Raw genomic sequence first — 16535 nt, forward strand, 5'->3', positions numbered from 1 at the left:
GAAAGTGTAACATGAGGCTGAAGTGAAAATAAATAATAAAATATATGGGGAGAGATAAAGGTGAACTAGAAAGCAAATGGAGATCTGGTGTGAAAAAAGGCGAAAAAGGGTTGGTTAGAGCTGGGCTATGTTGATCCTGTGGTGAACTTGTGTAGGTAGATAATGATGTGCATAAAGGTTAGGTGGTTGTGTTGCCGCCAAAACACGTTAAAGGGTGGAGAAATTCGGGAAAATTTCGAAAAAACTACGTGAGGATGTATTAAAAGGAGTGGTTTGGTGGTGGCAGATTATGGAAATGAGGCTAACAATTGTCTGATGAAGAAATAATGACGTTAAAACCTGTGGGAAGCGGCTAAAAAAGATCGGTGATGTGAGAAAAACGGAAAGGGAAATAAAGCAAAAGTTATTAAAACTAGCCGAAAAGGTTGTTTAATAGCTGAAAGGAACTGTTTGTGAACTAGAAACGGTGGATTTTATAGCAGCGGTAGTGTTGAAAGTGTTGAAACCGTTGGTTGCGAAAGCTTGAATTTTGTGTGTATGTTTGTGTTTGTTTGTGTGTCTATCGACCTGCCAGCGCTTTTGTTTGGTAAGTCTCACCATCTTTCTTTTTAGATATATTTTTCCCACGTGGAATGTTTCCCTCTATTATATATAAAAAAACTCAAGGAAAGGATGGATCTGTTAGTGATACCGGTCCAATAAATGAACAGTCGTCGGAAATCACAGTGATAACTTTTCCACTCCACACTTAGTCATTCTGTTCACAAATTGTCTGGGGTGCAGTTGAGCAAACATGGGGACCACGAATGAAAGACTTGTCGTATGATTTTTAACTATTGGGTGAAAAAAATTTGATTCTTTCTCATCTTACAGTATGATATCTTCACTCAATAAGGAACTGAATTTCCTTTCATCATTCATCAGTTATTGTGCTATATCCAGTGAAGTAAAGCACTGCACAATAAATAAAGTGTTTTACAGAGATAAAAACACATTGCACAGCCTTCACGTATTGTTCGTCTTTTGCACTGTATAAAATGTAGCTAACATACCAAAATTGTATTTAAAGGTAAGAACAGAGTGATACATATCACCATTCTCAAGATATTGGTTTTTATATCCATGGGAGGGTTGTGTGTATTGCACCAGCATACTGTCTGTGTGCCACATGAATCGTGGTCACATCATCTGTTGTATTTCATAAAAAGTTAAGATATCGAAACGAAGTTTTTTGCAAATGATGGGACACTAAGAGATGCATACATTACTGTATGATTAATACTCAAAACTTTATCTATCGAGACTAGACATAAATATAATTTTTTAAAATGGAAAGATGCAGAAGCATCAGACTGATGTTGTGCCACCTGATCTACAGGGCTGAAGACTAAGACTTCGTGATTCTGTTAAAGAGTTATCACTGCTGTCAGTCATAGTTAGAATTTCCTGGATCTCTCTGAGCAACCACAGTGACGTGACATTTCTCTCGTAGAATAGAAAAAGGCAAAGTTAAAACTAACAAAAACGCACAAAGTGAAGTCAAATACTACACCAGCGACCACAGCACCAAACATAGACCCTTACTTGAACAATGCAGCCAGAAACTCTGAATATCTACTGGAAGAACAATGTGGAAACACAGCTCTGCACTGATACATATCCACAGTACACAGGTTGTTGTGACTAAGCACGCCGAAAGGCGTCTATACCACAAAAGGGTCAACAGCTCAGGGTGCATAGATGTCAATAGCAGTGTAGGAAAACAAAAGTGGCACACATACACTTGTCCACAGCACCTGGGGAATGGCCAGACAAGGTCTATATGCGCATCCAAAGCAGCGAAAGGGTTAATTTGTGGAAGCATACACTGCTGTAGGCATTTTAAGACCTCACAGTCGGACTGACAGTCACCAGACTTCTGGGTTAGTGATGATCGAGGAACTGAATAAACTTAATTTCTGCAAATTTTATTATAATACTGTATGTTTAGGGAGTACATGCTACATCTCTTTCCTTAAATCATTATCATTGTTTCATGAAAAGCTGATGAGCTAAATACCTTCACTTATTTTTGAATCAGTTGGTTTTCTTTGTTATTATGATACTTACACTTCTTTCTGATACAGCAGTTACTTTGACACTGTCTGTTGTTCCCCATCCTTTATCATTTCGATCATAGTGTGCATCCCCCTCCCCTTTAACACTTCAACCCTATAGTGTTGATAAAAGATGACCGTTGTTTATCTCTTATGGTGTCAAATTTAAATTATCTTTTGTAGAAGAAAAATGTATTTTTATTTCATTAATGATTTTCTTTCAGAACCATCACAGCCTATGTATGTAAATATGCATGAACTAGCCAGTATGGCTGCAAGCAAAGCACAGGAGATGAACTTCCCACCTCCGCCACCAGAGCTTACCAATCCTCCAACTGAGACTCCTGATAAGGTAATGAATTTGCTGTGCTAGGAAACATTGCTGTAAATCATTCTTTAGTGTGACAGTAGGCTCGAGTACCAAACTATAATTTCCCTTATATGCAAATAAATATTAGTATTTTGTTACTGAAAACCCCCACTAGGAACTAGCTGTGTACATCAAATAGTTCACAATACGGAAGGCTTTTTGCTATTGACTTGTTGTTAGGGAATTTCAAAATTTCATTTCTAATCCCAATACTACACTGATAGTTGCTTGTAATAAACTGAAGCAATAAGTAGCTGTGCAGTTTAAATATTATTATTCTTCTTTGTTTTGAGCACTGAATGCATAATCAAATGTAGTTCTCAGCAGCACATTGGAGTATCTTGATGCCGTACATTACATAAATATTTCTTGATAAAAATTGATAATACTCAAACTATGGAAAATCCAGGATGGAATGTAACAGTATTATGAAAAGGATAGTTGCTTCCCACCATGTAGCAGAGAAGTTGAGTTGCAGACAGGCACAACAAAAATACTGTCAGAAAATGAGCTTTCGGCCAGCAAGGCCTTCATTAGAGACAGTGTGTGCACGTCCACGTACGTACGTACGTACTTACACACACACACACACACACACACACACACACACACACACACACACACACACACAGTGTGTCTGGCTGCTGGGGCCACACTGTGAGGAGCAGCAGCAGCAGCAGCACATGGTGGGACAGGTAACTGGATGGTAGGTGTGAAGAGGGGGCTGGTGTGGGGAGGGGAGGGATAGCAAAGTAGGGGTGGGGTGGGGGGTGGGGACAGTAAAGTATATGGGGATGAGGTGGAAAGAGAACAAGGCAGCTAACTGCAGTCAGGAGCTTAAGAGGAGGGCAGGGAGGGGAAGGGTTAGCAGAAAAGGAAAAAGACTGTGGGTGCGGTGGTGGAATAGAATGCTGTTCAGTATTGGAATGGGAACAGGAAAGGAGCTAGATGGATACGGACAATGTATGTGACAGGTCTTGCGTCTAGGTTTGGTACATGGACATGGTGCATGAGGGAAGGGGTTGGGAGCAGGGTTTGTGTAGGAATGGATGAGGATATTGTGTAGCTTCGCTAGGCGGAGGAGTAAAATTGTGAGAGGAGTGGAGAGGGTAGTCGGTAGGACATTCCTCATGTCAGGGCATGATGAGAGGTAGTCAAAACCCTGGCAGAGAATGCAATTCCGTTCTTTCAGTCCTTGGTGGTACTGAGTCACGAGGGGAATGCTCCTCTGAGACTGGACGGTGGAACTTTGGGCGGTGGTGGATGAGTGGAGAGAGATCCCGTACAGTATGAAGACTGTTGTTAACACTTTCTGCATAGAGGAGGCATTGAGTTGCAGACAGACACAATGAAATACTTAAGTTTACAGACAGTCCTTCATGAGAAATAGAACTCTCAAACATTCACACAGCAACAACTTGCACACAAATGGCTACTGCCTCTACCCACTAAGACCCGACTGTTATTCCATCCTGTGTTTTAATACTTTACCGGTATTCTATTGGAGAGCAACAGTGACCAGTTAATATAAAAAGAATTATCAGAATTGGATGAGTACATTAGTAAAGGAATGAAAATAAGTGTGTGTTAGTGACAGGTACATTGCTGTGTTGAAATGTAGGTTCACAGCTATTTAATAAAGTACCATTGTGATTAAAAAACAAAAGGGTTTGTTTGTATATCATATTCTCCTTGTTTTAACGTATAAATAATTGTTTTCTTCAAACTATTTCTGTAGGTTGAAACTGGAGAGAAAGATGGGAGCACAAGTGAAAGTTCACTTGAGTCGTCCAGTGGTTATGGCAGCCAGATAATTACCATGGAAGATGCTGCTCACAATGAAGGTAAGCCACACATCATAAAAAGTTTGTTGAGAAGTATGAACAACAGACAAAGTAAAATTTGACACCCACTCAACATACACCCATTAGAATTTCATTTCAATAAAAGTGTTTTAGTGCCATAAAGTTTTTATACATTTTTAATGTCTACTTTTGTCCTTTTTATTGTAGAAGATTAGAGAACTTGTGCTAAGTTATCTTCCAGGTAAGGTGACTGAGGAAATAGTATAGCAGTATCTATGCAGTGATGAGGTTTGGAAACATCTAAGGTTGCAAAACAAAATGTATAGAAACAGCTTCTTTTTCCACACTATTAAGAATACTAGAACTGTTGAAGTAATAAACACAAGAAGAGAAAAAACAAAGTATAGCAATATTATCACATTTCACAATGCCTGTTGAACGTAAGTCAGCATCTTCCTTTTTCTCACATTTTGGAAGCAGTTGCAAAAGAGCTTTACATGGACTTCAGGGAAATACAGGTGTGCTATCTAGGAAAGTGTTTGATGTATACTTAAAATACCGCATGTATTTTTCACAGTTGCATGTGGTGTGTTCTTTACCTTTCTGCTGTACATTATTATAATATCCTGCAGCATTCCTACATTTGAAATGCACACTGTAAATCCCTCCCAAGTATTGAAACTTGCATGTTAAAACAATTGCCCTTTACTGTAAATTTTTATTGCATATTTGTACTGAGTCAAATTGCTGCATTACCATGTGACTGTCAGTTAGTGAAGTAATTTAGAAAATTATATCGTCTGCCCTCCCCATCCTTCAAGTTAGAGCAAACGTTCCTCCCCCTCCCCCAAATTACACACACAGATATATTTTATTTGTTGTCTGAATGGGGAGGGGGTTGTATTTAGTAATAGTTAGAAAGAGCATTTGTTAAATATAATTTCCACACAATTGGACAACACTTTTGAGGAACTAGTCACTCCCGGTTTTCCAGTCACTCCCAACTGCCGTGAAAACCACTTTGCAGGATCCTTTTCTGGAATACTATTCAAAACTTGTAGTCTGAGTAAAAGAGTTTACTTGAGAAAGTCTATTGTTTTCCTATTTTGTCCCTTACTGCAGACCATCATCAAAAACCAAGCTATCATTTCCAGTCTTCCAAAGATTCAAGATCACAAAAATGCAAAAACACTCCTAAGAACAAGTTGCCTGTCAAACAACATTGGCACACACAAAATAAACTTTTGAGAAGGCTATTAAGTGTGTGTTGCTAGCTGTTGTTGTTACGCATAATTGAAGGGTTTATCTGATACAAATATTGACCTGAGTACAGAGAATTCTTTCACAATTTGCAAAAGTGATGAACACTGATAGTTATGTAAAGAACAACTTTGTGTGCCATGATGTGATGATGACAATAAATTAGAAAACTGAGTTCCAGTGATTAGCTTCTTGTTCGTATTTGTATTGACTGCTTTTAAGAACAAGGTTAAAAATGGAATGTAAACATACAACACAGTTCCATTGAGTTAAAAATTGTTAATGTGGGAAGCGAGGGGAATTGAAAAATTGATGTCTGTCTTTTTACTTGTGTGTGTAACTTTGTGTTGTGAAACAATATAAATTGGAGGATTGTGAATTATTGGTCCTGTTGAGTAGTTAAAAAGATAGATACTACCTCTAGCATTGATTCGATTTTTGTGATTTACCCTCTTAAATCTTGATTTTTGTAGTGCTTGTTTGCAGTGACTAAATACAGAAAAGTACAAATATTAGAAGTATCTCTTCTTGCAGTGGAGTGTAGTAGATTAGTGTTTACTAACTTACGTTGGAGTGTGTTTAGATTGGTTTCTTGCCCCCTCTCTAGATGTGTCGTTCAGTGTGTGTAGCTTGGACGCTGCTAGCAAGTATTGCACGCTGCCCCGATCAGGTGCAGTTCTTCCACCTAATGGGCAGCGCCAGAGGCCAGTCTCAACAACAGGTAAATTTCCTGTATGGTGTCTCAGTAGGTGTAAAAATTTTTGTTTTTGCTGGAATTCATGTTAAACTTATCCATAAAATTGTGAAAGAATGTACTTGTAACTTAGATTATTGATGATTTGTTACAGACAGATAAGAAATCTAGGACTATATTGATTTTTTGTTACAGACAGATAAATCTAGGACTGGAAAAAAGCTTGTGGGAGAATGACTTTAGCAGGGTGAAAATTTTCTATTCCACAAAAGCAATTCATGATATGAATTTAAAATGGGCACCAGTAGTGCTCTGAATATTGGCTAAATTAAACTACAAGAACACTGTGCACTGACAGTTTTATTTAAAAATTATATTATTTTTCCTTGATGTGGCATAATAACCTGCTAACAGTAGATCTTGTGAACTTTGGGCTTCCTTTGTTCTGTACTGAATGTGTTGCATTAGAACGTTGCCTAAGTAATGAAGTGCTTAGACTTCTGTAATCAGAGTTCATCTGAATCAAATCATATTGGCTACTAGGCAGTGTCATTTTGAAACACTAAAAACAAGTACGGAACTGACGTATTGACTGTTCGTCGTCATCTTCAGTCCAAAGAACGTAGATCCATTTGAACGTGCTTTCTGTATTCTTGCCTAGGTCTCACTCTACAATTTTTACCCTTCCATACTCCTCTCCATTGCCAAATTTACTGTACCTCGATGACTTGGTGTGTGTCCTATCAACTGGTGCTTCTTTCACTCAAGTTGTGCCAAAATTAATTCTTTACCAAATTTGTTTCAGTACTTTGTCATTAGTTATCTGACCTACCCAGCAGTCTCATGTACCTTCAGCAGCTCATGTACCTTCAGCAGCCTCATGTAGCACCTCATTTTAAAAGCTTGCATTCTTTGTTCTCTCTGAAGTGTTTTATCATCCATGCTTCACGTACAGAAGTGACACTCTACATATATATCTTTACATTTGGTGTTAAGAACTTCCTCCTCTTCAGGATTGCTTTTCTTGCTATCTACTTCAAACATCGGTGGCTATTTTGCTGCCCGAATAACTGAACTTAGCTACTACTTTCAGTGCCTCATTTCCTAATCAAATTATATCAGTATCGTCTGATGTGATTGTGGCAGAAATACAGTGTCACTGACACAGTTTTTGTTTCTTCTCCTTTAATATCAATTCCTTTTCTATATTTCTTCTAGGTTTCCTTTACTATTTGCTCTATATGCATTGAGAATAATCTGCAAGCCTATCTCACTCCCCTCTCTTTGATGATGTCCTTTGACTCTTACAAATTATTCTCATTGTATCATCTCCAGTCTCATCTTTATTTCTGTAATATTGAACTCTGGTTCGTTTCCCTTATATAAACTCTTGGTACATTCCTTTCAACTGTCCCTTCTTTGCTTGGTACTGGCTTGCCATCTGATCTCTGTGTTCTTTTATTCGGAGGTCTCTTAAATTTTCCTATAGGTGGCATCTATTTTTTTTCCAAGTTTGGCATGCTTCTATAGCCTTTCATTTGTCTTCTAGTCATTCCTGCTTTGCGATTTTGCATTTTCTGTCAGCCTCATTTTTTGGATGCATGGATTTCCTTCACCTGTTCGTTTGATGCACTCCTGTTGTCATTTGAATTGCCTATCTTTTGCTTTATCCAAGGATTTCCAATAGGCGTTGTATCTTGACATGTTTGGTCCTCTGATGCTTCTGTTTCATTCCTCAAATCTACAGGTTGCTCTTCTCTTGTACTCCTTTTCCCTGTTTGTCAAATGTCGCCTAGTGCTCCCTTTGAAACACTCATCAACATACCAGATTCTATATAGCCTCTTGCTTTGGCTCTTATGTGACAACTGATGTCATTATGCTGAAACATCATTGGATAGTCTAGATGTCTTTAGAGTAGTATGGAAGGCTATTGCCTGTGCTACTGTAGCAAATGATTGACAGGCAGCAGTGAATAAACAACTTTAACCAAGGAAAAGCATTTTCCTGCAGCAAAAATGTTGGTGCTAGATGGCAGTTTTTTTGTGGGCACTTGTTCGTGGTGTTACACCTGTTGATCTCGGACAGCTCGAGCTATTTATTTCATTCGTACAGCAAATATCTCAGATAACTCGGAAGAGATGACTCCTGCTTTCAAACTGGGGCTTAAAACAATATACAAATGTATGGACTGGCTCTGCATTTCAAGTGAGCTGCCATTCATTCTGCCAGATGGGGAGAATATACAAAACCTGGTCAGGTTGACATAACAGTACTTTTAATAGTACTCCATTTTGACTTTAACATACTGATTAAGGCAATTACAGGAAAGTGTTTTCAGCTCTCTTTAAAGGTGTTAATGGTACTGTTGCAAAATGTGAAGTTATCCTATTTAATGTGCACAAAGACATTTTCCCCCCTATAGAACATGACTGGAATGTAACAGACTTAAATCACATTAGATTGTTTCTGTGGTTTCTGTAACAGGTTATGACAACCAGTAAACCAGCTAGAGTCCTTGTTTAGAAATTCTCGTCCATGGTTTACAGTTTTGATCCTCTTCAAATAAAATATATTTGCTCCTTGCAGTGAGCTCACCATGATTCTGGAAAAGATAGCACTCGTATTTCACACATTGTTAATGTTTTTGTTACATCCTGTTCGGAACTGAATGCATTCCTTGGAATTTCGTAAAGGAGCAAAGACAAGTTTTAGTTACAACACATAATGGATGTGCGAAAATGGGTAGAAATATTTCCTCTGCTATCATGATAATTTCTGTCATCTAATGGACAATACACTTTTCATATAGATTTCTTATAGTTATGTGAAAGTGCATCAAAAAGGGAGAACAAATTGTATTCTCTAGAATCACACTTCTGGGAAGAAAAAGTATCTTCAGAAATTTAACTGGATCAGACACATTCATTGATAGGTGAGGCTTTTTAGTAAGATGATATTAGGGGGATCTTACCTGTTAAGTGGGAAGAACTGGGAGTGATAACTGATGAATGTGATAAGTTAATGCTTTGATGGAAATAGGCAAATAAATTAAACAAAAAAAGCGTGTGTGTGTGTGTGTGTGTGTGTGTGTGTGTGTGTGTGATTTGCTACTTATAGAGGGAGGGAAAAGAAACTGTCTAGCCTTCTAACTAAAAGGTGAGTTACAGTGTTGAAGCATCTTAAGACTCTCAGTTCACACTAGCTATTGCTCTAAAACACATGCATGATAGTTTTCCTGTTCAACATGCTTGTACTGCTTTGTAGTATGTGCTATTACCTGAAAGGCGTGAACTCTTTCACTTTAGTTTGTGGGGTATTTGTTTCCACTTAAAACTGCAGACCCTCCTGCATCCTATGATAATGTAAACCACAATAATGCAACAAAAAATAGTGATTTATATTTGAATTTCAGGAAAACTAATAACAAATTTGCATCCGTCAAGATTAATAGGTCACAACTTTACTGTGCCTTTTTTTGCGACTAGGAACCTTGCACTGTGTTGCAGATAATAGTTTTTGATTTCAGTAGTTTATCCACAGGTTGCTTTTTATGATTTACTTATATTATTCTTTTTATGATTTACTTATATTATGGTAAGTAAAGCTGTTACCAACCAGAATACTTAAACAGGCACTGTCCTATTTGGAGATGGTATGCCCTTAACTTAACCTTTTCACTGTGAACTAATGTAGCTTGTTATTTCTTGTATTAACAAACCATTGTCAGAGATGAAATAAGAAGTGGGGGAAAAAAATAATAAGATTCACTGGGGACTGAGCACTGGACCTTTGAACTTGTAGTCTAAATCTGCCCCACTGAGCGTAACAGACTGTGTGTGTATTTCTTAAAATTGATTTAGTTTTGTGTTAAACACTGTCAAATGGTAAAATTTTGGAGAATTTTTGCCTTGTGCGAGGGTGTATACCCCCAGGAATATTTTTATCCAGGAGAAAACAGGGAAAACCCAGGAATATTTTAGATTTCCATGAATTTTTCATTGTTTTAGTCTTCAGTTAAATTTTTGTAATTTTGACTGGTAAGAACTGATAGTCTATCAAAGAATTTTACTGTGTCCCACTAGTGCAGAATAATACTGCAGCAATAAAACGTAAACGAGAGAATAAAACTTAAGTGTAATGGCCTCGTCACCACTCTTTCCAAAGCACAATTGCACATATGTATTAATAGGGTTCTTTATTTACTTTAACAGATAGCTGCTACTTAACGTAAACAGCTTTCATGTGTTGTGGTACAAGCACTTCAGTATTATTCCATGTTAGCCTCACTGCTGGTGAAGGGAAAGACCCAATATAAACACTACTCTGGTCGCTATACACTCTCATAGCTGGTGATGTGAACTGACAGACACCAACTAGGATCATGACTTAGCTGGTGCGCCAGCTAGTGACTTTGACTGAGGCCTTCTGGTCAGTGACGGTGATCTAAATACTTGTGGTCAAGATGGCATAGGTGGCGTGTTGCTAGCGAGTCTGTTTTCGGTCTCTCTCCTGATAAGCGCGCTTGATCCAGTGCCTGCTATCTTTGACGACCAGTGTGCTGGTGACAGCTTATGTCAGCACATTAAGGTGCAGAGGAAATGCGCCATTTACAACAACAAAACAGTGCACACATAAGTGTCCACCAAAACCAAACTGTTTCAAAGGATTTATGATGAAAACCATGGAATACTTCATAACAGCAAACTGCTTCCAATGAGTGTGATGTCACAACTGTTCATATTAAGTTCGATTTGAGCAGTTGCCAGCGGGCTCATGCGCATGCACAGTTGAGTAGCGTATAAGCAGTACCTTCTGCTATTTGAAGTATGGCTGCAGCAGTAGCAAGAAGTAGTCAAGCTATACAGAAAAATTTTTCTTGCATGCCCAAGCTGCCATTTTTCCTGCATGTGCAGAGCAGTCTGGGTTGTAGTGGAGAGGGAGATAGTGACCTGTGTTTATGTTTGGTGATTTTGCTGTTTCTTCTTCATTTACAATTCAAGCATCAAATGGAAACAACGGATTTCTGTGGCCAAGAGCTATTGAGTAAGTTAAAATATTTTTCCATAGTTACGGAATGCTAAAATATATTATTAGTTTCAGTTTTCTGACTTTATTTTATTTACACATTTTTGGTGGTCAGGCATTAATCGCCATGCACAACAATAAGTTATTTTAGGTTGTTTGCTAAGTATATGTGGCTTTTGTTAATCTTTTATGCAAATGAAGTTAATTTACAAGAAACAAAGTGTTTCATTCTACATTATTGGCTAGTTTAAACTTCACTGAATTTCAGCTAACATTTTCATCTTCTTGCACGTATGGTATTATGCCGCAATAAAGAACCAAATTTGAGACAATACAGTACTGGTACTGCAAGAAAATTTGCATCCTGAAAAGTGCACTGAAAAGCTTAATCTCAGCTTGGGGCCTACTTCATTGTGAATCTGGACATACAAATGTGTCCTTTAAGCCGAATTATGTATTTTAGTGTGGTTTACGAAATTACTATGATGTGAAAGCTTAACTTTACGAGTAGCCACACTGCGTACATTAATTTAAACCATCAACTTTCCTTATTTGTGGGTTCACGCTACTTAATAGCGATGTTGCTATTGGCTGACTACACCACATGTCATATGTTCTGAATATCTGATGTCATTGGCTGGTGAGATCATGTGACATGAGCCACGATTGGCTTACAAAAGTGCATCGTAGTCTCTATTTTAATGCTTCGGAAACTAACATGCTGTGTTTGATGGAATTCGAATTTATACATTGGTAATATGGAAATATGCAGTGTATATGTTGCTGCACATCGAAGCTCTGTCTCACCCCCCCCCCCCCCTTCCCCCCTCCCCCTGCCTGCTGAGTTTTGTTTCCTAAAGTACCAGGAAAGGAAGTTCCACGCTAGTATATAAAACCTTTACCATTCAAATTTTAACAGTTACATATACATTTTATTTCATTGTATTTGGGAAAGCACAAGGTTTCTGCAGTTACTTTGTTGTATTTGATGCCAGAAACCTTTTGGTTTTTATGGTACAAATAATTAACCTTCCTGTGGGACTGTTATACTGGCAGTACTGAACAAAATAATCATTTCAGAATATCTAATAACACAGTAAACAAAACACTACCAGTATGAAATAACTGGTAGTGTTACCAGAAGATAGCAAATAACATGCTGAAACCCGTATGGATGAAACAGAATAAACATAGCGTGTCTTCCAGAAGACAATCGAGTGTCATAGGCCAGCTGTTAGCTCCAACAGGCATATTTTGTTTGTGGTATGTGAGAGAATAGACATCGTTTGTGTGGCATGCAGTTGTGTGCTCTCTTTTATTTTAGGGCCTTATTTATTCCTGTTAATTAAAAAAAAATGAAATGTAAGCAACAGAAAGTAATACCAATAATTTAGGAGTAAAGGCAACCATTCACCGAATAGCAGAAACTTAGAGTTGTCAATGTAAACAGTTTTCGTGGCAACAGGATGAACCTGCCATATGAATTAAAGGATTACAGTGAATAGCCTTTCACAATACTGGTCACTAGCAGCAACAGACTATCTAAAGAATACACTATTCACTTAATCATCATGAAAATCTGAATCAGTTTGCCATTTTGTTGGTGTCTATTACTGTCTCTCTTTGGATACAGATGTGGAACTGCACATTTTCGAGTAAAAGTTTTACTGTCTTTGAGTTCCATAACATGAGCACACTCCAATGTTACAATATTACCGTGGTAGTGAACTTGGGCATGGCATGTTCTTATTCTGGTTCTGGGACAAAAATTTAACAAATGTTTGATTGTCACAGGAACAAGATGTAGTGGTATAAACTTTCATTCCACATTCCACAAGATTAGATACACGTGTTATGCATAGTGGTGGGCCACATGACACTGTTCATCTGTTAACGTCACTGTACTCGTTGAATTATCAGTTACATTCACCATTGGCCGTTTCACACACTGGGGTTCACCATGCACTATGGTCTTCAGCCAAATTCCATTACATCATAGTCTGTCATCTCTCATCAATTGGACTCCAACAGAGAACTTCCATTTTCATTATATTATAGGTACAATCTTTCATTGTAATCATAAATACCCTTAATTGCAGTATGTTTCGTGATCCAGCCCCCCCCCCCCCTCCCCCAACCTCACCTGACTATTCTTAAAATTCTCTCTCTGTTGCTTCCTATGCAACTTTGTTATTAATGTTTTCATTTCAAAAGTCCATGTATCATTGCAATTAGTAACAACGGTAATGCATACTGAAAACTTCATTTTCAGGTACACTGGAAGTTGAACCCTGGCCACTTGAGCCCATTTTTTGCTAACTGTTTTACTCATCTTCAGCTAAATTACATAAACTTCAAACAATGTAAAATCCATGTTTATTACAATATTAGAGAAGGAAAGAGTTGCTACTCATCATAGCGGAGGTGCTGAGTCGCGATAGGCACAACAAAAAGATTAACACAATTACAGCTTACACACACACACACACACACACACACACACACAGACACACACACACACACACACACACACACACACTAACTTCACGTGTTGAAACTTAATCGTTAATTAATTCATCTCTCTTTTGTGTGTTATTTTCATGCAAATTACCTTCAGACTTGCTTTCACATTTTTTCCATTATTTTCTTATATTAATTGTTAAAGTTCTTATTGACTGAAGCAAATAGTACCATTTCATTATCAAAATGCCTGCTCTGGGCTTCTCATAGCTAAACTTTGTGTCAGTGGGTTGCTCATTCTCAGCTCCTTAGACTTTCTAGTCGATTATAATACACAATGCTACATTGCACTGCTCAGCAATCATTACGGATAACCACAAAGTACAGCTACACACTACACACTTAAAGAGGAACACAATGACAAGCCTCTACTACTAAGATCTTGCTCTGGACAGCAACATCTGTGTTACAGTTCCCTGTCTTAAGTATAGGACTGACATTTATGTGTAATGAATTTTGAAGATGATATACTTATCCTTTTGTGATTGATTGCACACGTACTGATCAGTGTACTGTTAAACGTTGCACAGGTTTGAAAGAAGAAATGTAGTGTGAATGATTGCATCAAATATTCCTCGATGGCTTGTTGAGTAAGAGGCAGACTACCACAAATTGAAATGTCTGTTGTTGGCCCAAGGATTTTTTTTTAACTTCTCTATTATCTCATCTCTGGCAGTGATATGTTAATGTGGAAAATGTGAAGTTGACCATAGTTTGGAGTCCACATGAAGAGTCTCTCCGGTACTGTCTGTTCAGCTGATAAAGGAAGGCAGAGACATACCAGCTTCAGTAGGAACATGTCCTGTAAAGCACTGCTGTGTTAGTAAACCTTTGAGATCTCATCATTGTCTTTTTAGATTAAGATGGTTAAGGATAAGTTTTTGTTGATTCTTCTATTCCTTTCATATTCTACTAACATGATGCCTCCTGTGTTCCAGGATACCCAAGTGGAACTATGCGTAACTCTCTGCTCAGGCGTAGTTCAGTACAAGGTCACAAACCACCTCCACCCATCCGCCGGACGTCGTCTATTTCTGGGCGAGCTTTAAGCCCTGTCGGTGGTAGCATGGAAAATTTGCCACCTCCGCCAGCCTTTCTGCTTCAGGATGGCTGTGGAAATGGCGACACTGGGCGCGAGAAGGAAAGAGCTGGGAGTGTCGCAGAGACTGTGCGTACACTGACAGAGTTGAGACACCAGCCGGCCAGCCCAGTGATGCCGCGCCGCGTTCCTCCGTCCCAGCGGCAGTCAGCGCCACCAGCAACACACCTTCCCCAAGAAACTACCACCACAGTGGCAACACGGGCTGCACCAGGGCGAGGCGGCGCAGCTTTCTTGCAGGCACTCAATGACAAACTAGCCCTGCAGCAGCAGGCTGCTGCACAGGGGCAGCTCCGTGCAGGCAAAGTGAGGCAGCTCATCGCTAGCCGAACTGTCTCGGACCCTACCACCTGCCATGAATCTCTTATGGACCAAATACGACGAGGGACAACTCTCAGGAGAACGGGAACCGTCAATGACCGATCTGCACCGAGGATACGCTGAGCCTTGTCTCGGCGGGCGGACTTGTCCGTCAGCCGACTGTCATCACCAGCAGCATTCTAAGACTTTGATGAACATGAAGATCTCAGGTGTGTGTGCTATCTGCCACGTGTACAAGACTGATGTGTACTTGTTGGAAATTCACTTACTGGTGCTATTGTTCCTTCTCATGGGGTCTAGACTGCTTGCATTTCTGTGTATTTCTCTTTGTTCCCAATTTTACTTAAACTGAAGATTGGATCTCCCAAGCAAAGAGGAAACAGTCTTGTCTTGTGTAGCATTCTAAATTGAAAGCAGCAGTCATTATTTTGCTGTTACTCATTTCTGCCAAAGATACAGCTTGTTACATCATAACTCTTGGCAGTAATGTAGATGCTGAGGCTTTAGATTGATATATAAATAAAATGTGATACTTTACACCTAACATTCCAGCAGCAGTGTCAACTGCGGTTACTAATTGCTTGTACGGAGGTCAGCCCGTATGTAAATGCTGACAGTTTTCTTCAGAACTCTGAAGAGATGATAAGATGTCTACAAATGGATGATTTGCATTGTGTGTAAATATATTCAGTATCCCAAGTGATTTCCTGATAATGTTTGTATAAGCAGCATTTGATAACAGATTATATGTATATGTATTGTAATATTTTGTTTGTACAGTCAAAACTTCTATAAATTGCTCTGTATTTAAAGATGCATTTCTTGTACAGTTCAAGACCTCTATTCTTTGTAAAGTTGAAGTTGACACTTTTATATGTTACGTGTAGCAAGGAGAGAGTCGATTTCAGGGAAAAAAAAAAATATGTGTTGCAATTACAGCCTTTATGGGGTAGTGACTACACACTGCCACTGTAGTGTACCGAGAGAAGGTATCTTTGTTGATACACTGTAAAAGGCCATTGGTTTGGTATTATTGAATTTTTAATGAGAGTCCATTTATTGTACAATAACTGACACCTGCTTTATTGTTTAAAATATACCTGACTGAAAGTAGCTGTAAAGAGCTCGTTTTTGTTGTTAAGAGATCCATCAATGTCTCTCTGAAAGTAACTGCCAGTCTGATTTCTGTTGTCAAAACGCTAAGCACAGTGTGTTACTTCAAACTGTCTGGATAGTTCAATTGTGTAACTAATGTTGACAATAGTTTTTACTGACATAATATATTAGTGTCAGTTTGAGAGTTCAGTTATACATTTTTATTTTCTGTTTTGCAGTTGCCAAGAA

The 16535-nt window shown here is 38.5% G+C and overlaps 1 protein-coding gene across 1 annotated transcript in view; it reads left to right on the forward strand.

The window, feature by feature from the left end:
- LOC126190885 (protein MTSS 2) overlaps nt 1–16161 on the forward strand; it is a 379404-nt gene extending 363243 nt beyond the window's left edge. The window contains exons 13-15 of the mRNA XM_049931492.1: nt 2321–2448; nt 4205–4310; nt 14710–16161. Of these exons, the coding sequence (XP_049787449.1) occupies nt 2321–2448; nt 4205–4310; nt 14710–15314 (839 nt within the window). The 3' untranslated portion in view covers nt 15315–16161. The remainder of the gene's footprint in view (nt 1–2320; nt 2449–4204; nt 4311–14709) is intronic.
- Nucleotides 16162–16535: the final 374 nt, after the last annotated feature.

This window comes from Schistocerca cancellata, chromosome 6 (genome assembly GCF_023864275.1).
Source record: "Schistocerca cancellata isolate TAMUIC-IGC-003103 chromosome 6, iqSchCanc2.1, whole genome shotgun sequence".
NCBI lineage: Eukaryota > Metazoa > Arthropoda > Insecta > Orthoptera > Acrididae > Schistocerca > Schistocerca cancellata.